The sequence below is a fragment of the Trichomycterus rosablanca genome, chromosome 19 (assembly GCF_030014385.1).
Source record: "Trichomycterus rosablanca isolate fTriRos1 chromosome 19, fTriRos1.hap1, whole genome shotgun sequence".
Lineage (NCBI taxonomy): Eukaryota > Metazoa > Chordata > Actinopteri > Siluriformes > Trichomycteridae > Trichomycterus > Trichomycterus rosablanca.
This window is the reverse complement of record NC_086006.1, coordinates 809,596-833,198: the sequence shown is the minus strand read 5'-3', so window position 1 is coordinate 833,198 and position 23,603 is coordinate 809,596. Positions and strand designations below refer to the sequence as shown.

The 23,603-nt window shown below is 40.5% G+C and overlaps 1 protein-coding gene across 1 annotated transcript in view; it reads right to left on the bottom strand.

Moving 5' to 3' along the window:
* The window catches only part of LOC134333832 (NLR family CARD domain-containing protein 3-like), a 560,375-nt gene that overhangs the window by 177,044 nt on the left and 359,728 nt on the right, over positions 1-23,603 (bottom strand). The window contains exons 21-26 of the mRNA XM_063015997.1: positions 16,085-16,153; positions 13,719-13,758; positions 7,903-7,909; positions 7,720-7,752; positions 7,238-7,270; positions 1,061-1,265 (exon numbers count right to left, since the gene is read on the bottom strand). Of these exons, the coding sequence (XP_062872067.1) occupies positions 1,061-1,265; positions 7,238-7,270; positions 7,720-7,752; positions 7,903-7,909; positions 13,719-13,758; positions 16,085-16,153 (387 nt within the window). The remainder of the gene's footprint in view (positions 1-1,060; positions 1,266-7,237; positions 7,271-7,719; positions 7,753-7,902; positions 7,910-13,718; positions 13,759-16,084; positions 16,154-23,603) is intronic.

Here is a 23,603-nt window from a genome sequence, read left to right as displayed (position 1 = left end):
TTGATGAGAACTGACAGACGTGATTTATTCTTTATTACCTTTAATAAAACTCATTTCTCACCCCTTTGCTGAGACTTTTTTGGGGACCCTTGATCTTCAGAATTTCTGCATTTCTTGAATTTTCAGCTATAACTTAAGCTTTTTTTATATGATAAATTCAATGTAATTGTAACTAGGCATTAAATGTGCAGAACTCTGTAGGTGTGTTCACTCATTCTCACTTACACAATCAAATAAAAAGAATTTTCCTTGGGGTGATTTTCCCTCAACAATGTATAAGTTTATCACAAACCAGTAGCCTAATCCCCAATTTTACCTCAGATAAAATGTAAAAATGTAAAAAATCTATTTAATTCTGTTGATTTCAGAGTAAAGTTTCTCTCACAGTTTCAGGAATAAGTTAAACGATGAAAGTTTAAGATTAAACCTGTTGGGTTTTAAAAATTATGCCCTCTTCTATTAGGCCCTGATTGACTGTGACAAATAGTGGCAAAAGACAGTAGATATGTCTGTACGTGCTGAAAGCACAAAATGTTCCACCACAACCACTGTTTTTAGTACGTGGTGATTGCTTAACTATCAAGGCCACTAGAGGCAATTGCAGATTGTGAAAAACATCTCCGTATATCATAATAAATTCTGCTCTCCCCTGAACCAAGGAAGGGCTAACTGATAAAAGACACACATGCATTCTGCTCGGGGTCAGTTCTCCTTTTTCACTCGCTGAGACAGGGAAAACTACCCGTGGCCACGTAGAGACTGGGAATGCCGTTTCCTGCTTTTGAATATCAGTAAATAACTAAACTAAACTTTTTGTGTTGCATGATCAATCAAACCAAAGATTCGTCGTTAACAAACCCTGTAAATTCATTTTCATGTCTGGGTGTGGTTAGTAAAATTGAACACAAGTGACAATAAAATTTGGTTAACAAGTTGATGTAGAAGCTAAGGGGGCAATTACTTTTTCACATAGGTAGGGCCAGGTCGGGCCGAACAGCTTTTGTCCTTTAATAAATAAATGTAAGGTAGGTAAAGTTTCTTTTTTAGTGTAAATACTCACACAGCTTTCTTCGTTGATTGAATCACTGGCAGCAGTCTCCGAACCCCTTCATCTGACTGCATGTATTTCCTCAGGTCAAACTCTTCCATCTCCTCTTTAGAGTTACATAAAGCGACCTTCACCGCTGCCCACTGAACAGGAGAAAAGTCGACTCCTTGTAGACGATTATAACCAGACTTTTCTAGGGATGTTTGGACTTCCAGCACTAGAAAAAGATCATTCAGGTCATTTAGTCCGTTGAACTGGCAGGTCAGGTTTAGTAATGTAAATATGTGAATATTATAAATTATCTATTTAATTATGCAAACTCAGTGGGATCAAAGAAAATGCTTAAATTAGTTTTTTTTTTATCAGCACCATGTAAAATATTGCTGTAGTGATACTGACACAGCTTTGGGGTGGGATCAGCTAATAAACAGCATTTTCTTCATCTCCATGTGCACGGTTTATGTCATGTGTACACAGAACATTTTCCCAGAATGTGACCAAAAAAGCCAAACACAAAATATTGTAGAGAAATTATTGTAATGAATCCCAGAACAAAATGGAAAACACATGTTGAAGCAGCTGGAGACGAGTGAAACACTCAGATGTATGTACAGTGTATCACAAAAGTGAGTACACCCTTCACATTTCTGCAGATATTTAAGTATATCTTTTCATGGGACAACACTGACAAAATGACACTTTGACACAATGAAAAGTAGTCTTTGTGCAGCTTATATAACAGTGTAAATTTATTCTTCCCTCAAAATAACTCAATATACAGCCATTAATGTCTAAACCACTGGCAACAAAAGTGAGTACACCCCTTAGTGAAAGTTCCTGAAGTGTCAATATTTTGTGTGGCTACCATTATTTCCCAGAACTGCCTTAACTCTTCTGGGCATGGAGTTTACCAGAGCTTCACAGGTTGCCACTGGAATGCTTTTTCACTCCTCCATGACGACATCACGGAGCTGGCGGATATTCGAGACTTTGCGCTCCTCCACCTTCCGCTTGAGGATGCCCCAAAGATGTTCTATTGGGTTTAGGTCTGGAGACATGCTTGGCCAGTCCATCACCTTTACCCTCAGCCTCTTCAATAAAGCAGTGGTCGTCTTAGAGGTGTGTTTGGGGTCATTATCATGCTGGAACACTGCCCTGCGACCCAGTTTCCGGAGGGAGGGGATCATGCTCTGCTTCAGTATTTCACAGTACATATTGGAGTTCATGTGTCCCTCAATGAAATGTAACTCCCCAACACCTGCTGCACTCATGCAGCCCCAGACCATGGCATTCCCACCACCATGCTTGACTGTAGGCATGACACACTTATCTTTGTACTCCTCACCTGATTGCCGCCACACATGCTTGAGACCATCTGAACCAAACAAATTAATCTTGGTCTCATCAGACCATAGGACATGGTTCCAGTAATCCATGTCCTTTGTTGACATGTCTTCAGCAAACTGTTTGCGGGCTTTCTTGTGTAGAGACTTCAGAAGAGGCTTCCTTCTGGGGTGACAGCCATGCAGACCGATTTGATGTAGTGTGCGGCGTATGGTCTGAGCACCGAAAGGCTGACCCCCCACCTTTTCAATCTCTGCAGCAATGCTGACAGCACTCCTGCGCCTAGCTTTCAAAGACAGCAGTTGGATGTGACGCTGAGCACGTGCACTCAGCTTCTTTGGACGACCAACGCGAGGTCTGTTCTGAGTGGAACCTGCTCTTTTAAAACACTGGATGATCTTGGCCACTGTGCTGCAGCTCAGTTTCAGGGTGTTGGCAATCTTCTTGTAGCGTTGGCCATCTTCATGTAGCGCAACAATTCGTCTTTTAAGATCCTCAGAGAGTTCTTTGCCATGAGGTGCCATGTTGGAACTTTCAGTGACCAGTATGAGAGAGTGTGAGAGCTGTACTAGTAAATTGAACACAACTGCTCCCTATGCACACCTGAGACCTAGTAACACTAACAAATCACATGACATTTTGGAGGGAAAATGACAAGCAGTGCTCAATTTGGACATTTAGGGGTGTAGTCTCTTAGGGGTGTACTCACTTTTGTTGCCGGTGGTTTAGACATTAATGGCTGTATATTGAGTTATTTTGAGGGAAGAATAAATTTACACTGTTATATAAGCTGCACACAGACTACTTTTCATTGTGTCAAAGTGTCATTTTGTCAGTGTTGTCCCATGAAAAGATATACTTAAATATCTGCAGAAATGTGAGGGGTGTACTCATTTTTGTGATACACTGTAAGAGTCATTCCTGGGATTGGGTGACTTTTGGACCTGATTTTTATTTGTTTTTCAATATGAACATTTTAATATTGTTTTATTATGAAAAGGATGTGTTACACGTTTCCAAACTAATATTGGTCAAGCTGAAGCACACAAACTGTAGGTTTTATAAAAAAAAATGTATGCAGTCTTTGACCCAGGATGTCCACCCTGTTATGGACAGACTTCTGGTTTAAACTGATGTGCAACACACACGTTATCTAAGAGCTAATGTGTTCCTTTTCAGCTTTGAAGTGATTTTTATTGATTCTTATTTTTTAATAGATATTGTATGAATCGCATCTCTGATTTTGCACTAACAAGTGATTTCACATCTTTCTTTTAGCTTAAAATACATGCTAGACGTATTTCGATAACTTTTATAGGTACACGATTTGGCCTCCTTTTATGCAATAACTGACAACAACAACGTTAATTACTTATGCTGTCTTAATTAAATGATGAATAGAAAGCTTGTGCATAACAGGCTGGACATAACAGGGAGGACAAATAATGGACAGAAAATGTTATGATTGAAAGCTGTGTTAAAATGCTGTACAGGTACTTTGAGTTGAATCAGTGATTGATTCACAGGCTAGGAGTTAGTTTAGCTATACTATAGTGCCAAAAGTATTCACTCCCCCATCCAAATGATTGAATTCAGGTGTTCCAATCACTTCCATGGCCACAGATGGATAAAACCATTAAAATAAAAAAAATAAAACACATTAGTGAAAGAACGGGTCGCTCTAAGGAGCTCTGTGAATTCCAGCATGGTACCGTGATGCCACCTGAGCAACAAGTCCAGTGGTGAAATTTCCTCACTACTAAATATTCTACAGTCGACTGTCAGTGCTGTTATAACAAAGTGGAAGCGATTGGGAACGACAGCGACTCAGCCACCAAGTGGTACCATGTAAAATGACAGGGTGGATCAGCGGATGCTGAGGAACACAGTGCACAGAGGTCACCAACTTTCTGCAGAGTCCATCACTACAGAGCTCCAAACTTCATGTGGCCTTCAGATGAGCTGAAGAACAGAGTGTAGAGCTTCATGGAATCCATCGTCGAGCAGCTGCATCCAAGTCTTACATCACCGAGCGCAATGCAAAGCGCAGGATGCAGTGGTGTAAAGCACGCCGCTACTGGACTCTAGAGCAGTGCAGACGTGTTCTCTGGAGTGACGAATCACGCTTCTCCGTCTGGCAATCCAATGGACGAGTCTGGATTTGGCGGTTGCCAGGAGAACGGTACTCGTCTGACTGTATTGTGCCGAGTGTAAAGTGTGGTGGAGGGGGGATTATGGTGTGGGGGTGTTCTTCAGGAGTCGGGCTCGGCCTCTTAGTTCCAGTGAAAGGAACTCTTAGGGTGTGTTCGAAAAGCTAATGAGCTCTCTCTCTACATAGACGCATTTTACGTCATCCTGTGCTGCGCTCCCGAGAAGGAGGCTGTTCCAAATCCTAGATGCCTTAATATCCTCACTACTGAGGCATCTTAATATTTCAATGTTATTTTGGCTCAAGAATGAGTGAGCATCCGATGCTGCCTTAGTGATCAAGGCAATCCCAGCATTCGTTGCGGGTCGGGTGCTCTTCTCTCACAGAAAAATAAACATGGCTGACGGTGCGGACCAACGTATGGAGTTATTTTCAAACATAAATAAAATATTACTGATTTTTAACCTGTATAAACTTGTACCAAGTGTTTTTATTTGCAAGTTTAAGCTTGTCAGGAAATGTGACCGTTATCGGTACATGAAGGGAGATGCTATATTAACGTTAGCGTGCTGTGCTACCTCCATTGGTTTTCATGGCAAGATGCTAAATGCGAAACCCGATGGAATCGCTGTCGAAGTAGCGCGTTCGAATAACCTGCCTTATAAGTCACTGACTTATTATAATCCTCTCTATTGAGGCAGCTGCTTGTGTAGACAGTGAGACAGCAAGGCAGCTCACTAGGTTTTCAAACACACCCTTAATGCTTCAGCATACCAAGAGATTTTGGACAATTTCATGCTCCACACAATACATACACACATATACACACACTCACACATACACACACAGTCACACACACACACATACACACACACACATATATATATATATATATATACAGTATATATACACTACACACACACACAAATACACACACACTTACACATACATACACACACTCACACAATACATACACACATATACACACACACATACAGTACATGCACACACACATGCACACACACATACACACACACACACACACATACACATACACACACACACACACACACACATACACACACACTCGTACACACACACACACACACTCATACATACATATTTGTACACACTGCATTATGAGATGAACTGATTACACAAAGCACGAGTTCCATAAAGACGTGGATGAGCCAGTTTGGTTTATTCAAGAACTTGACCGGCCTGCACAGAGTCCTGACCTCGACCCTGATAGAACAATAAACCTTTGGGATGAATTAGAGCGGAGACTGTGAGCCAGGCCTTCTCGTCCAGCATCAGTGTCTGACCTCACAAATGCGCTTCTGGAAGAACGGTCAAATATTCCCATAAACACACTCCTAAACCTTGTAGAAAGCCTTCCCAGAGGAGTTGAAGCTGTTATAGCGGCAAAATGTGGTGACATCATATTAAACCCTGTGGATTAAGAATGGGAGTCACGCAGGTTCATATGTGTGTGTGAAGGCAGACGAGCGAATACTTTTGGTAATACAGTGTAAGTCTGATACTGGCCCAGCACAAACCTACTCTCATCTCGAGCTCTCAGGAACAGACTCACTCTCTGGTCTTGCTGCTGGAGTGTTTGGTTCAGTATTCTAGTTTTGGCTCTTTTTAATTCTCTCCATTTTTTCCTCGGTGCCCTTTTTTGTCTCTCACTGACTTCAGCAATTATCTTCATCCTGCGTGTCTGTCTATCTCTCCACCATCTCTCTCTCTCTCTCTCTCTCTCTCTCTCTCTCTCTCTCTCTTTGTAGGTATTGCTTTCTCCTTTCAGGATTAGAATCCCTCTGTAATGTTTCTGTCGTTCAGCTGCACTTGAAGCCGTTCTTTAAAGGATTCACACATCATATCAATATTTCTGTTATTATTATAACCAAACTGAATAATAAAGCTATAAATCACACATGCACCTCATATACACTGACGTATTAGGTGGTAACAGGGTAGAACATAACAGGGTGGACGTTCTGACATAAAATTAACCATTAGCTAGCGAGTGAGCAAAACCATGCTAGCATAAAAGTGAATTCAGCTTTTTATTATGATTATTTTAAAATTATTACATCATGTTGCTTTTTCTCATATATCCCATAACAGGATGGACATGTTATGGTTGACCATATAAGACTTTTAGGATAAAAAGTGGAAACAACAACATTAAAATGAGGAGTTCGCCGCTCATCTTCCACAGTTGTTTTCCTTCTAAAAAGATCATGTGAGCTCCAGGAAATGATGTCAGGATGTAAAACAGCTCTTCATTTTAAGAGACCGTTGTGGGCAGTTGTGGCCTAGCAGTTAAGGTACAGGACTAGTACGCAGAAGGTTGCTGGTTCAAACCCCACCACCGTCAGGTTGCAACTGTTGGGCCCTTGGGCAAGGCCCTTGACCCTGAATTGCTTAGACTGTAAGTTGCTTTGGAAAAAAGCGTCTGCTAAACACTAAAAATGTAAATGAGACCGTAGTAAGAGATAACAGGGTGGACAGAGACCTGAGGCACGTGTGAAAAACCCTCATAATCAGCAATAAAATCCAGGGTTTAGAGGTACTTAAAATTTACTTAATAAATACAGTGATCAGTACTAATTTCTAGATAAACAGTAATTATATTTAATGTTATAATCTGTTAGAATAAAATAGAAACAATCAGAATAAAGATTTACCTTTTTCAGCATCTTCCTCTCTCAGTCTTTTTACTAAAAAAAAGAAAACCGTGAAACATTTACATGTAAAACAAAAAGATTTAGTTACATTAAACTGTAAAAATGTGTTTAAGCAGAACATTGTTTTTTTTTACTTCATTAAAAATGTGTAAGGTGTAAAATGTGTAACACCACACCCGCCCCGTCACAAACCCATTTCTTATCCTGTCCATTAACAGCTGAAGTACAGAAGTTTTCTAACATAAACAGCCTGAAATAAAACATTCATGTTTTTGTGTTTTGCTGCCCACAATCGTTACAATAACTAAATAATCCGTCCCAGAATAAAATGGAAACTACGTGTTGAAGCAGCTGGAAAAGTCTAGCTAAAAGCCCAAGTAACTGTAACAATCTGATGTACAGTAAAAGTAAAATGAGCTGAACTAACAGTATCAGGTTCACAAACATTAACTTCTAAAATAAAACGAATGTTCTGAATTCACCTTTCTCATCGTCCTCCTCTCTCCATCTTTTAACTAAAATAAGAAAAAAAACAGTAAAACATTTTCATGTGAACAAACAAACAAGGATTTAATCTAATTAAATTGTAATAATGTGATTAGGCAGAACGTTATGCTTCTTTTTCCTAAAATGTGTAACCTTTCCAACTCATGAAAACTACAAACCCAGTTCCTATGATCAAGATCAAACTTCCAACTGAACGGCAGTTTTCCATGCTGAGAAAATCTGATCTAAAACACAAAACAAAGAAATAAAATATAAATACAGTCAGATCCTAAATTATTGGCACTCCTGGTAAAACATGAAGAAGTCAAACTTTTAATTGGAGGAAATTTATTTCAGGAAAACAAAACTTTTAACATAATAATTGCTTTTAATTATACTTTGTGTCACAAATATTCTTATATATTCTAAAAGATGATGAACTAAATCTAATCCACACTGTAAAAAATCCTTGTTTGGTTATTTTCTGAGAATGTAAAAATAGATGTTGGCACAACATGAATTATGGAAATATTTGGTCCAAAAACAAAAAATTTGTTGTGCCGTCAGCTGTAGTAGTTTTACTCTTTAACTTAAAATGTTAGGATCAGTAAACGAGTACAACTGTGTTCACTCAACATTTCAAGTCCAATGAAAAAAACTTATTTGGGTGAACAGTGAGAATGAGGAAACTTCTGCGCATGCGCTCCAGAGGGACGTCTTCACGCCAGTTTTTATGGAGAGAAGAGAACTTTCAAACAACCGTTTTATATTAACGAGAAGATTTCAAACAAACATTAAGTATCTTAACATAATTACATCTTATTCACGTTAAGGTGGAGGGTTTAACGAATCTGAACAACTCTGTGGTTTGTTTGATTTTGAATTGATAAACTGAAAGCTGCACAGAGGGTTTTATCATCATTTTAATATGTTTTTTAACGTAACTCCACATGCCACCACTACTTCTTTTACTTTGTTCTGAATACTAAATAACTATAAACAGAGTCTGTTAAGCTGTGATAAAACACCGTATCAAACTAGTGATAAAGTTACTGAATCGATTCGTATGACTGTTTATTTATTTTCATCTGATTCAAATGATTCATTGGGGCTGTTCAAATCGAGTTCACCGTTCCACCTCAAATCAGGTAGCAGTTACATCCAGGGGGTTTTAAAATATACCTCAAATAAAATAGTTTTTGTTATTATTACAGTTAACTCTGTACAGCCTTGTAACATCGGAGTCAAATTAAAGAATCGGTTCCGTAAAACGAACTTTTCACCACTAGCCGTGTCTATTAAGGAACCGACTCTTACACTGTTAGTGAACCGACTCTTGGACCGTTACTCTGCATTTTACTCAAATATTTTGGAAGTCTGTTGAGTTACTGGATTGTAAATAACGTTAAAGCAGCTGGATGCTGCTGTCAGACGCTTCTGCATCCACATGGGTGTGTGAAACAGTGACTTAGCTTTTATAAACGTGGTTAACAAACCCTGGTGTATATACTGTATATTTGTAGTTGTTGAAACGAGTGGAGAAATTCTAAACGCAGCACATTATGTAAGTAAAAAGCATTAATTAATTCATTTAATTTGAGTAAGCTCTGTTAATCTCTGTGGAATCTAAGTAAATCTTTCTTACTTCAGTTTTATTTTTACGTGCTGACTGATGTACTACATGTACCAGTTTATTAGTATGTCAGTGCTTGTGTTAATATGCTGATTCTGATTCTGATTCTGATATGCAATTTCTTACACATACATGAGGCTTTGATATTATTATTGTGTTCCAGAGGATACAGAAGCATTACAGGACCACAAAGAACATGAGAAGGAGAGTGCTGTTTTATCAAGATCACTGTCCAGTGCAGTCCATGTTGCAGTTGTAATTGAAGAAGAAGTAGTAATGGACAACCTGCCCCACTACACTAATGCCTTCAAGACACCAAACCATCCAAACTGGTTTTTATTCCACCTTAAAAATTAGCAATTACATTTAGGTGCTAAGTTGACTTGTAATTTGTAGTTGCCCGTGCACCCTAAAACTACATTTAGGCTCTACTTACATTTTTTAATGTAAATTGTTTCAATTAAACACTATAACATGTATAACTTGTCATTTGTTTGATGCTTGTGAATGCTGAATGTTTAAAAAAAAAAATTGTTTATATGATACATGCAAATAAAATGTATTTGTTAAGAATTTACATTTGCTATGCAGTGTTCACTTATTCAGTATGTTTTACATTTACTTTGATACTAATTATTAATTAACTGGACTAAACAAATGTAGTTGACAGAATTGAAAATATATTGTTGGACCAACAAGATGTATTTGATGAATTTCATTGACACAACTTATTTTTTTTAGTTGGTCCTACATTCTATGGTTGTCAGCAGAACTTAAATTATGCATTTCAGAGAACTTTAAATTAGGCCAACTAAAAAAAATAGATGCAACAAGTCACTAAGAATTTTTAAGTTGGAGAGACTTGAAATTTTTTACAGTGCATGATTCTGTACTTTATTGATTAAAAGCATTGACTGTTCCATCACTTATGGTAAGTTCTAGACCCTACAGCTGTTAACTGTTCACACACCCTCACACTTCCACCATCATGTTTGATGCTGTGGTTCTTGGAGTCCCAGAATCTACATTTTTAAAGACTAATGTAACCAAACCTAGTTAATAATTGAATTTAATTGGTTAATTAAGTGACAGTGACAGAGAGGTCTAAACAGAAGAAATCAGGACGAGATAAAATATTTTAATAACACTGTATGTGTATTGCTGTCATTTTTAAAGACATAAAATTCTTACAGCAAACTTCACAGTCTCCTACAGTTTGATCATTACTTACTAGAGATGATGAACTCGGTCTCCTTCATGTGATGTCTCTGTTGGACTCTGCAGTAGAACCTGCCTGCATCACCGTTGAGTACAGTGATACGCTGTTGAACGCTGTGTGTTTCTGTTACTCCATCATTCAGACTGATTCCTTCATCACCCAGCCACAGAACCTCTGGCTCAGGCCACCAGTTTTTAGATTCACACAGTAAACTGAATCCTCCTGAATGATCAAAGCTCTCCAGAGTTATCAGTGGATCTGATCCAACAGCTGTAGATCATGTCAGACATGAAGGCTCAGTATCATAACTCATCTTTCATAAACACAAACCTAACAATATTAATCATAAAAACAGCTACTATACCGTCAACTTTTACTTGAAGAGTGAAATCATCATACCAGGTTTTAGCATCAACATAACATACATATTTTCCCTCATCAGAAACTTGAACACCAGCTAACATCAGTGAGGCGTCTCCTCTCTCCAGCTTCTCATTGGATAAAGATGTTCTTCCTCTATAAGATGGAATTTGCCCTGAATTCATTACTGTGAGATCTTTATAAAGATGTACTAGTGAGTTTTGTTTATCTGCCCTGAACCACTCCACTCTCATGTCCACTGCACTGGTTCTGGGTTCAATCATACAGGGCAGAATAAGATCAGAACCAGTAACTGCATATAGAGGAACATCTGGACCAACCAAGTGAAAAGTTTCTGCAGAGGGGAAAAATATAAAAAAATATAAAACACACATGAACATGAACCTCTTGTGGCAGGAGGGTAATTTGACTTGCTGTAGTCCCAAACAGACTAAACCCCCCCGCGCTACAGCTTATTCCAGACTATATATGCAAAGCTCTGAGATCAGAGCAGTGCTGAACATTATACTAATGTTGTTGTAAGGTTTTGATTCTTTTCAGTATATCAGCCCACAATTACACTCTCGATCATTTAGTTTATTTACTCTCGATCATTTACTTGGGCCAGTGATAGCTCAGTGGTTAAGGTACTGGACTAGTAAACAGAAGGTTGCCGGTTCAAGCCCCACCAAGTTGCCACTGTTGGGTCCCTGAGCAAGGCCCTTAACCCTCAATTGCTCATCGTGTTCCGCTCATTGTGTGTAAGTCGCTTTGGATAAAAGCGTCTGCTAAATGCTGTAAATGTAAATGTTTAGCCTTGGGCGAGAAGCATGCAGGCTACAACCACGTGTCAGTTGGTCAGTGGACCGAGTAGCTGGCTTGCAGCTCATGGTTCCACCTAGTGCTCTCTTCAGTTAGCAATGGGTCACAAGAGAATCATAGCACAGACAAAGTGATTCCACAACTTCTTTTCCTCCTCGTTTGTGAACTCACACTGAGTTACCATTTTGTCAAGACTGAAGAGAATTTGTTTAATTCAGTTTACTTTACCTGAGAGAGCACGATGGAAGAACAAAATCATAAAACAAACACACTTCATTTCTGAAATGAGAAAAAATAAAACATTACATCAGTTTACTTCTCCAGAATTTCTTTATCACTATAAATGTTAAGTCATTTTGAACTCATTTGGATTAAATATCTTGTCTTCTTGAGAGAGAGACTCTGAGTTTCTATCTCTACTACCCTGATCCAATCCAGCAACAATATCATGTTACCCCCTGTGTTCCATCAGCTTTCCTATTAATGAGACTTTTTAATGGTTTGAGAACTGAGGACACTAATTGCTGCAGTTTTGTGAGTGGAACAGTTTGTGGTCAGCATTATCTGTTTCAATGGCATGGCATTAGACTTCCTAAGAAAACATTGTCTTGATGGCAGCATGTGTCTCCCTAAAATCCATGTATACACGTCTGTGCCAATAACTTTATATAATCTCAGCCATACCAGGTAAATTAATAAAAAATAAAAAACATTATAGTAACTAGAGATTGCATTTCCGGAGAAAATGCGAGTGTGATTGCAGCGTGGCGGGCGGGCGCGTGCACGTATCCGAACGCTGTATCCAAGTCGGGAGCGGCATCAACGGGCCGGACGATTTAGAGCTGGAACGGCGTCGATATCTCAAAATGTCACAAACGGGCGTGGCGGGCGGGCAAGTGTGCCTATTAAAAAATTGCATCCATGTCCCGGTGTCATCAATGGGCCGGACGATTTACAGTTGGAATGGCGTCGATATCTCGAAATTGAAAAAAGGGGCATGGCAGGTAGGCGGGTGTGCCTATCAAAAAATTGCATCCATGTCCGGTGTCACCAACGGGCCGGACGATTTACAGTTGGAACAGTTGGAACTCACACAGGTGACTCTGTCTGAATCCTAGCTCTCGATTTGAGCTGAAGGCCGGTATAGGAAAATGCCATTCTAAAAATGAATGGAAGTCAATGGGACCAAAAAACGCTACAAAAGCGGGCGTGGCGGGTGAACGGGCGGGCGGATCAAAAACCTGTATACAAGCAGTCCATTCCTTACTGCAATCACACTAATAAAAATAAAAATAATAATATGACTTTCGGATAACAATAGTGTGCTTGCCAATAGGCAATCACACTAATTAGCTAAGACTTGGTTAATCTTTAATAAAAAACCTTTAATAAGATTTAATTTGTATTGTTATTAATAACCTAAAGAACAGCAGCTAGCAGAGAGATGCACCTCATTTAATACCAGACAGGAAGAAGCAAACCAGCCTAGTCATGATGCAAAAAACAGCTCAACAATCATATTTCTAGAGTATAAACAGTAAACAACATAACAAATAATACATGTATTTATAAATGGTTTAACAGGGAGATCATATTAACAAGTGAAAACATTTAAGACTTTTAATATTCTGGTCTGCAGCAAAAAAGCAAAATTATTTCCTCCAAACATTCCTGCACCAAATCAGATGGACGTATTAGTACCAAGGTAACCAGCAGGTATTTACCAGCTTCAGATCAGCAGCTGAATGCAGCAAAATAACAAACCAACATGTCAGAAACATTTGTACTGCTATTACACAAACAATAACACTGTTAGCCTACATCCAGAAGTGATTCAGCTACAATTCTGCTAAACATTGCTCATCATTAAATACATTAAAATCATACACAAAGCCATAAACATTTCGAAGTATTTTTAATGCTAATAGTAAAATAAAGACATGATGATGGAGTTTACCTACCTGAGGGAGAGCTGAAGGTTTACGCCAAACAAGAAAACAGCTGAAAGAAAAAGTAATAACAGAACAAAACGTTAGAAATACCCCAAAACATGAAGGTGTGTGTCTTCATAAGAAACTGCTCCCTGATGTTGGTATGTTCAGAGAAGCTGTCACCTTAAAAAACGATTAATTTCTCCGCCCAGGTGGCGCAGGAGAGAAGAGACCTCGTATTACATCAAGGCTCCCTAGAAAATGAGAAGGGTATCTCTGCAGTAGTGATTGGTCGGTCGCGAACGAGTCGGCTCTTTCTGAGACAGCGTGCACACGAACAGGAGAGAGAGAGAGAGAGAGAGAGAGAGAGAGAGAGAGAGAGAGAGAACTCAGCGCTTTACACAGCCCGACATTACACGCTGGAAAGGTGAGGAACATGAGTGACAGGAAACAGTAAAGTTTGGACACGTGAAGCCCCTTTTACAGAGAAGTTCAGACCCACTGAACCAAGTGTTCACTGGGAGACCAAGTGTTCAGTCTACCCACATCTTATACATGTGATGGCACATAGACTGTGTATCTGTCCCCTCAGAGAGAATCTATTTTAACAGGGCAGATCATAACAGAAAGGAGAAACAGGATCAACCCATCAAAGATGAGCTGCTTGGTTTTTCTGAATACCAATCTTCACTAAATACTTACAAATAATACCGTCACCTGAATGCTGTCACCTGGATTTTCTTTTTGTTTTGCACATTTTCATTTATATTTTGTTGAGTGTTGAGTGATACTTTGTTGATGTTGTGTTGTTTCACTCTAGATGCTTGTTTATTTTGTTTTGTTTATTAGGATTTTAACGTCACGTTTTACACTTTGGTTACATTCATGACAGGAACATTCACCTCACTTGCATGTCTTTGGACTGTGGGAGGAAACCGGAGCACACGGAGGAAACCCACGCGGACACGGGAAAGACATGCAAACTCCACACAGAAAGGACCCGGGCTCTTCACCTGGAGACCAAACCCAGGACCTTCTTGCCGTGAGGCGACAGTGCCAACCACTTAGCCACCGTGCCGTCCCACTCTAGATGCAAACAAACAAATAATATACACAATCAGATTGTTTTGTCTAATTGAGATGGGTCTTTGTTTTTGTATTTTATAATTTATTGTTGTGGCACTCCATGTTCCATGTTGAGTATATAAATAAAGCAATTTAAATAATAAACATTTGATACAATGTTTTTACATTAGTAATTCATTTTACATGTAATTTGGTAATAAATTAATTTAAGCAACAAAAAAATCTAAGGAGCCACTTGGGAGCCGAAATTCCCATCACTACTCTGCAGACCGGAGCCAGCCGCAAGTAGGAGGGGCTTATGCAAAAGTGGGCGGATAGCCGCAAGTAGGAGGGGCTTATGCAAAAGTGGGCGGATAGCCGCAAGTAGGAGGGGCTTATGCAAAAGTGGGCGGATATCCGCAAGTAGGAGGGGCTTATGCAAAGTGGGTGGAGCAGCTCCAAACGGGCGTTACAAAACCGTTCCACAAGCGGCGCACAGTCCAGGGAGTGTTAACTCTTTAAAGGTGAAATTAAAGTAACTTTAAAGGTGAAATTGCACAGAGTAATAGCTAAAGACAGAAGAAACATGTGCATTACAGTTAGTTGTGTAAATATTATTTAATGTAGAATCAGAATTTCGTTTTTGGTGTTCTTACAATGAATGTTATTATGCTAGCAGTAGTACCAACATTTGCAGTCCTAGCAGACCAGTTTTTCCTATTGTCATTTTAGGTACATTTATCCAGTGCTTGTCGATTCACTAAAATCATGTCACAGATGAATTTGCTTCTTTACACCAGCCAGCGGTGGATTCTCACCTTTACTCAGGTTGGCACCTCAACCAGACAGCAGGAGTCACTGAGAAAAGTCTGACCACATCTGACCTTCCCTCCCTCACAGACGTAGCCATCAGGGTCTGACGAGCGCCCGGCCATGATGGTAGCACCACCTAGACTCCTGCGCTACTGGAGCACAAACTCCACATCCTGGTCACAAAGTGGCTGAAATGACGAGAGAAGAGCGACTTGGCGGCTGTAAAAGCCTCAGCATCTGGTGAGATTTTGGGACGTCAGCTTTGGCGACCAATAACACCATAAATAATGGACGGATTGTTCAGTGTAACTGTTGATCAGAATGTGCTACTAAACGTTTTAGCCTCGTCGTGGCTCCTAATCCGACCTGACACGGCGGATCAAAACGCTTATTTGTTTAATTACTCGATTCGTTCTGATCTCTGCCTCATGAAGCTGTTGTATAAAGCAGCGTAGCGCCGGGTGGGGGGGGGGGGGGGGGGGTTATTACTCAGTATTAATGTGAGTATGCTAACGCACCTGTCAACACTCGTCGGCTCGTTAGCGCCTTTCACCAGGAGGAAGCGGCGATGCTGAAGCCCGAATCGTCTGAAGAGCGAGGATTAAGAAAGCGGACTGAAGCTGAAACCTGAGCCGACTCGTCCTGCAGCGCTAAATTAGCATGGAGCGAACGTAGCGACACCGCGTTTATAAATATCAACTGTACATGACAGCGGCAGCGCACTGCCAACACGGTGGAAGGATCAAATCAAGGATCAAATCTCCAGCGGTGATACCGGCCAGCCTGGCGTCTGCACGTCTACGTAAACACGACCGGCCGTATCTAAATGTTTGATGATCCTTCAGTGTCACTCTGGACGTTCCTACGATCCATGATCTACAGTTACAGCCCAAAAGTTTACATACACCTGTGAGGGACGGGTCATTTCCTTTATGGTCGTCTTCAGGTTCCAAGGACTCGTCCAACGATTCCAACACGTCTGATTTATGTTTGATTTAGTGTGTTTTCTAAAAGTCTGCTGGGTCAAGCAACTTTACAGCATCCAGGACCGACAGAACAAAACTCTACTGTTGAATTTCTATTCATGGATTCATCTGGAAGGCCAAATTAATGAGCATTAAGATCATTCAGACTGGACGAGGCAGGACGACGTGGTTGGAAAAAGGAATGAGAAGGTTCAAACAAAACCTGAAGCTTCTCAAATCCATCACAGAACATCTTCAAGCTTCAAGCATTCTGAGGAGCCAAACAGCAACGACTTCATCATTACTATTTAACTAAAGACAAGAATCCAGAATTATTCCTAAGAATCTTCATCTTCACGTAAAGAAATCATGAACCGCTGGTGAATCTTCCCAGCAGTGACCAGCCTACCAAACGTCCTCCATCCAGAAAGCCACCAAAGAATCCAGGTGACCACTGCAGACCTCGCTCTCACCATTAGAAAGAGGTCGGGTAAAAATGGTCAGAACCACCGGTACCAACCAGGAGGAACGTAAAGCCTCGTCCCACATCCCTGCCGAAATAAATATTAAGTTGACCTGGAGGACAGGTCTGGTGAAACCAGGATGTTTGGGCTCCATCAGACAATCCTGAAGGTCTGTAACCTAAACCTTAAGACCTCCAGGATGAGTTGTCTTCGAGAGAGATCAAGGCCTTCTTATGGAACATCTTACCTTGAGAGAATGAGCACAAATCCCCACAGACCCCTCTGAGAGAAGTGAAGGATTCTTACTGCTGCTCTTGGGTTCAGAACTGGAACAGCTCGTGTCCTAATAATGATCATTTAAACGATGCTTTTGCACCCCTGATATTTTGGAGAAACGTTTGATGATGATCACAGTATAAAATATAATTTAACGCTTTATTTGTGTAAAAAGGGTTAAAGCGACGACGCCCTGACCTGAGCTCGTCATGTGGCCAATATTGTCCCAAAATACTTTGCATCGACACGTCGAGCTCCGTTCAGAGCGACTACCGGTGCAGCATCACCCCGTCCTGGAGTTGGACGGTGTCCTGCGGACCGTCGCCCAGACGTGCCGAACCGGCGGTGAAGAGGCGAGAACCTGGGCTGGATGCCACCACCTTACTTAAGAGCCTTCAATCACACCTACTGGAATTTCATTTTAATTTAGGAGGCTGCCGCTTCACTCGGCTCTAAACGAGGTAAATTCCTGGCAGATGTTTTTTTTGTCTCACGGCTGACAGGATCAAAGCATCTCCACATCTGTACACTACTGTACGTGGCCAAAAGTATGTGAACAAGCCTCCTGATGATTAGATTTGATGGTTTCTGCTACATCTATCGCTAACAGATGTATAAAAATGATCTGAGGTGAATGATATGCTTTTAACATCGTGGAAACAGTTTAGGGAATCCCACGTTCTCTTTCAGATGGTTATGATCACGCCCCTGTACAGTACTTGTGTACAAAAGAGCTCCGGTTACTCTACAGAACCCTGGTGAACACTCAACCCGACACTTTTGGGAGCCAGATCTCCTCCACCATCAGTGCCATCAGTCTTGTAGAAAGGCTTCCCAGAGGATTGGATGATATTAAAGCTACAAAGGAAGAAGGAAGCCCTTTAGTATAAATGTATGTAACCGCAGCTGGACGCCCAAAACCACAGCAGCGCCCTGAGCGAGCAAGCCACTATTCTTCCCTCATCATCAGGGGCTCAGTTCCTTCCACTTAGGGATGCGTTAACTAACAAGTGTTCTTAGATTCTGCTCCAGAACGGCTTCCCAAACACCTCCGCTATGTGGAAGCCAGGTGTGCTGCCCAGTGTCCGGTCAGTCATCAGGGTATCACCTGTACCCCCCTCGACAGGACAGATAAAGAACATACTACTGGCTCATCAGTAATACGTAATACAACACGAGACGGAGGGCGTCGGAGGAAACGACCGTCCGAGAGCGATGACAGCGTAGTGACATGACGTGACACGAGTCCAAACAAAGCGTCTCAGGAGAGCGTAACGGTCCTGAGCTCTGGTGGACACGGTGGTTTTTCTGTCTGTACGCAGATCAAACAGAGAAAGCACATGCTGGCCATCAGCTGTGTGATCAGCGAGGGAAACAGGCTAAAGTCATTTTCTCTTGCGCTGCCGTCAAACCTGCTTCAGTAAATAAATTAGATTTCTTAAATTCTTCTTATATAAAGAGAGAAAATTAATGAACCAACAATGAGCACGTGAGCATGGAAACTGAACCACGGAGTAATGGAAGAAGGTGACCTGGTCTGATGAATCACGACCGGGTGCGTGTGCATCACTTACCTGGGGAACACATGGCACCAGGATGCATTATGGGAAGAAGACGAGCCGGTGGAGGCAGTGTGATTTTGGGAAACGTTCTGCTGGGAAACCTCGGGTCCTGCCATCCATGTGGATGTTACTCTGACACGTAGCTCCTACCTAAGCATCGTTACAGACCATGTTCACCCTCTCATGGAGACACTTCCCTGATGGCTGTGGCCTCTGTCAGCAGGATGATTCAGGAACGGTTTGAGGAGCACAAGAACCAGTTTGAGGTGTCGACTTGGCCTCCAAATTCCCCAGATCTCAATACAATTCAGCATCTGTGGGACGTGCTGAACATCGGGTCCATGGAGGCCCCACCTCACAACTTACATGAGTTAAAGGATCTGCTGCTGACATCTTGGTGCCAGATACCACAGCACACCTTCAGGGGTCTAGTGGAGTCCATACCTCGACGGGTCAGCAAAAGGGGGACCAACAAAATATTAGGAAGGTGGTCATAATGTTATGCCTAATGGGTGTATGATTGTAAGTGAAGCTCCACTTCAGCAAGCAGGTCAGTGCGGTGTTGTGACTCAGTGCTGCCCCTCAGTGGTGGATTTTAATACTGCTCAGCACTTTTGATGAACTGCAGACGTTTGTGGTTTCATTGGGGGTCAAAAATATACAGACACCATCTTCGATGAGTAAAGGTGTAAAGTGAGGTGAATGTGGCTCAACACAGTGAATCAAACCCTTCTGTGCCAGTCAGAGTGCCCATGCATCTCCTGTCCAGCCTCAGAGCACCTGCAGTGACCATTCCTATGTTCTCCAAGCTCCTACTGGTGACGTTCTGGTCCCAGTGGGTCAGAACTGGGTTTAATGTTATTAATGCTGATCTGTGCTGGTGATTATTGATTTATATCACTGACAACAATGTTTGATTAATAATCAATAAAGAAGCACAATTTTTATTCAGTTTAGTAACAAAAAACACTTTTAATCACAACAATGAAAAACAGGGATTTGCAGCACGTACACGATTCAGCCGAAAATCTAATAAAACAAAATAAAAAACTGAAGTCGTTCAGTATAAATCAGTGAGTCTGTGAGTCTGGCTTCAGAACTTCAGCACCAAACGAATACGAATATGAATCTGTGTAGAATTATAAATATGCACCTGTAATCACACCAGCGTCCACTTCCTCTCATCATTATTCACTCAGATTCAACACAAAGCACCAGCGCATCAACATAATTTACACTATAGGGTTAAAAGTATTGGGACGCCACTTCTAATGAGTGATTTCAGCAGCAATTAAGCAAGTGCTACCAGATGTAATAAATCAATGATTCTTGACACCTTCTGTGTTTCATCATGAGACATGAAGAAAAGCTCCAGTGTCCTGCACAAAGCTCTCAGCTAGTGTACACCCACTGCTAACCTGCCTATAAAACTGTGGTATAAAATAAACGAGACGTTCCCAAGTTGTGGCGACAGTTTAGGGAATAGTTTCCTGTTCCACAAATCAAGCTCTATTAAGACCCGGCTTGACAAGTTTAGTGCATTATAATACATCTGGGATTAATTAAAATGTCAACTGTACAGAATGGGTACAAATTCCCACAGACACACTCCAAAACAGGTGAAAAGCCTTCTAATACAGTGGGAGAGAGGGGAGGAACACACAGTTCTGGAATGGAGTGCCTAGCAAGCTCACAGTCAGGTGTCCACATACTTTTGGCCATATTGAATATATATTGATATATACTACAGAGCTTAAAATATTTGGACACCTGACCAGCAGCTTGTCGAACAGCCGCTCTTCTGAGAAGCTTCTCACAGGACTTTTACACCTTTATTAGAGTGACTGTTGTGGCCAAAAGACATAAATTCAGTCATTAGAAGGGGCGTCCCAATACTTTTGGTCATGTAGAGTTGATTTGATAGAGTTGATGAAATATAATGCAAAAATAATCACCACCAGTATGGATGTTACCAGTAGGCATCATACTGGGGTGCTCTGGTTTTCTGAAACCAGTTTGATCACCTCTTAATTATCCACAGGTCTCATAACCACGCCCGTTACCGAGAGCAACAAACGGTGGTACACCGGACCAGCGACCAAATCTCATAATGCCATAAACAAACCATTCCAAAGTCTACAGTCGATTCATTAATAGACAAGGGCGTGGCACACAAAACAGGTTAATGTACACTGCCTGGCCAAAAAAAGGTCAGCCAGCAGAGAAAACATCTAAGGAGAAGCTGAAACGACTAAAATCAGGTTAAGAACTGTCCAGCGTATTATTAAAAAGTGGAAGGACAGTGCGGGGGGGGGGGGGGGGGGGGGGTAATAGTGACAGTAAGAGCATTTCAACAAGTACAATGTGAAGGGAACTGAAGGGATTAGGACTAAACAGCTGTGTAACCTTAAGAAAACCACTCGTCAGTGAGGCTAACCGGCAAAAACGGCTTCAGTTTGCTAGGGAGGATAAAGATTGGACTCTGGAGCAATGGAAGGTCATGTGGTCTGATGAGTCCAGATTTACCCTGTTCCAGAGTGATGGGCGCATCAGGGTAAGAAGAGAGGCGGCTGAAGTGATGCACACATCATGCCTAGTGCCTACCGTACCAGCCTGTGGGGGCAGTGCTATGATCTGGGGTCGCTGCAGTCGGTCAGGGTCTAGGTTCAGCAACGTTATGTGCCCAAAGAATGAGGTCAGCTGACCACCTGAATATACTGAACCACCAGGTTATTCCATCAGTATCGTATCAGTGTGAAATATTGGAGAGGCTGAACACATGTAGGAGCTAATTCTCTTAAAAATAATGTAAATAATAAATGATGCTTAATCATGAATATGTTTTCACATTTATAGAGAGGATTAGTTTTAAATGAAGTCAGTATAAAACACAGTGAACTGATGCAGCTACATCTGTTTCTGCCATTTTACATTTTCTTAATGTTAAGAAATAAACGAAACTCTGATAAACTTTATTAAAACAGATTTAACATAAAGACCAAGAAGTTCACAGATAAAGAATAAACGTTTTAAAACATAAAGCATTTAAGGTTTAAAATTAAAGCATTCAAGGTTTAAAAAATAAAGTATTTAAGATTAAAAGTTCTTCTGTAGCTCTTCCTCGCCCTCACTGTTTATTCCCCACTGAGACTCTTACTTATATTTTAACAAGTTTGATCCTCAATCATCTCATTAAAAATTCCACTAACTTTATAAAACTGCATTTTTATCTGTTGTAACAATAATGGTGAGATGGTACCAGCTGTGGGTTTAAATCACAACCATCCTATAAATTAGTGTTTTTCAAACTATTTTTAACGCAACCCAGGCAGCACAGGTCATGTATCTTACTCTCTATGGTTTACAAGTTGTAACATAAAGCCTCCACAAGGGGGAGTACAAGTTTATTTAATTATAATAATTTTTCTCTCCGACCCATTTTTTTAAGCAACAGACAGTTTAAAACACTGCGATAAAACATCAGATCATTAATAATAATAAGAAGAAGAATAACAATAATGTGATGGGTCACAGGTCGATACCACGTGTAGTTCTTTGCACAACACACACACACACACACACACACACACACACACACTAGTATAACCAACCGTTCCTGAGTCTTAGTTCTGAGTCCATGTTCTCTCTTTACTCTCCTGATCATCATCTTGGTCTCCAGCTGTCAGAGCTTTTCCATTCTTGAGGTTTGTACACTTCCCAAACTTTCTCCTAAGATGATCCTCAAAGCTTTACAACAGAACCACGTCGGCCTGATCATACAGTGGATTCAGTTTCCTGAATGTAGTAGTAGTAGTAGTAGTAGTAGTTTTCTAAATTAGATGAATGTTTTGCACACTTTGTGTTGTTGATTTGATTTGTAATTAATAGAATCACTATTTTATTCCAACAGTCGACATTTAATTACACATAAAGTAAAACATGTTTTACAAAACTGAGATGCATCCTGTTTACTTTTAATTATCCAAACAAACGAGCTCAGACTGGTGCAATACCTTTTACACCTAAAAAAACCTCCATGGAGTAGAACAACTGTAAATGTTCTTAAGCAGCTCAGCAAAAGTCTTTAACCCCAACAAACATCTGTTGAGAGAGCTGAAGATGGCAGCACACAGATGTTCGTCATTTATTCTGATAGAGCTTGAGAGGATCTAACATGAAGAATGTGATAAACTGCTCAAATCCAGGTAAGCAAAGCTTGTAGAGACGAATCCAGGACGAATTGCTGCCAATGATTTTTATTTATTTATTTTTATCTAATAAGTTTTAATTTTGTCTTTTCAGGTGATTAAGAGCAGATTGATGGTAAAATTGTAACTGTATCAAATCCACGATACAATAAAGTGCATGAAGTCACGGGGTCTGAATACTTTCTGAACCCACCGTATATAACGTTTATTTTGTGTCTGTGTTCTGTAAAACTTTATTTTTGATATACACCGCAGGGTTAATATCTGTAAAAAAGAATCAGATAAATGATTAGATATTAATACTCATCACACATTAACATTAGTTTAGACACTTTACATGCTGTTTCATACATTTGTAATCCTGTTAATATTTATTTGTAATGTTTTAATGATGTAAGGACGTCTGCATGTTAGTAGATCTTTAACAAATTTTTTATGTTTATTTTAAGGAAGGATCACAAAAGAAACAAGAACGGTTGCCAGGTCCCCTTTTATCCTGTGTAATTATATGTTGATGTTTGTAATTCTTTCATTCAGTGTTTTTTTTTTACCACAGCTTTAT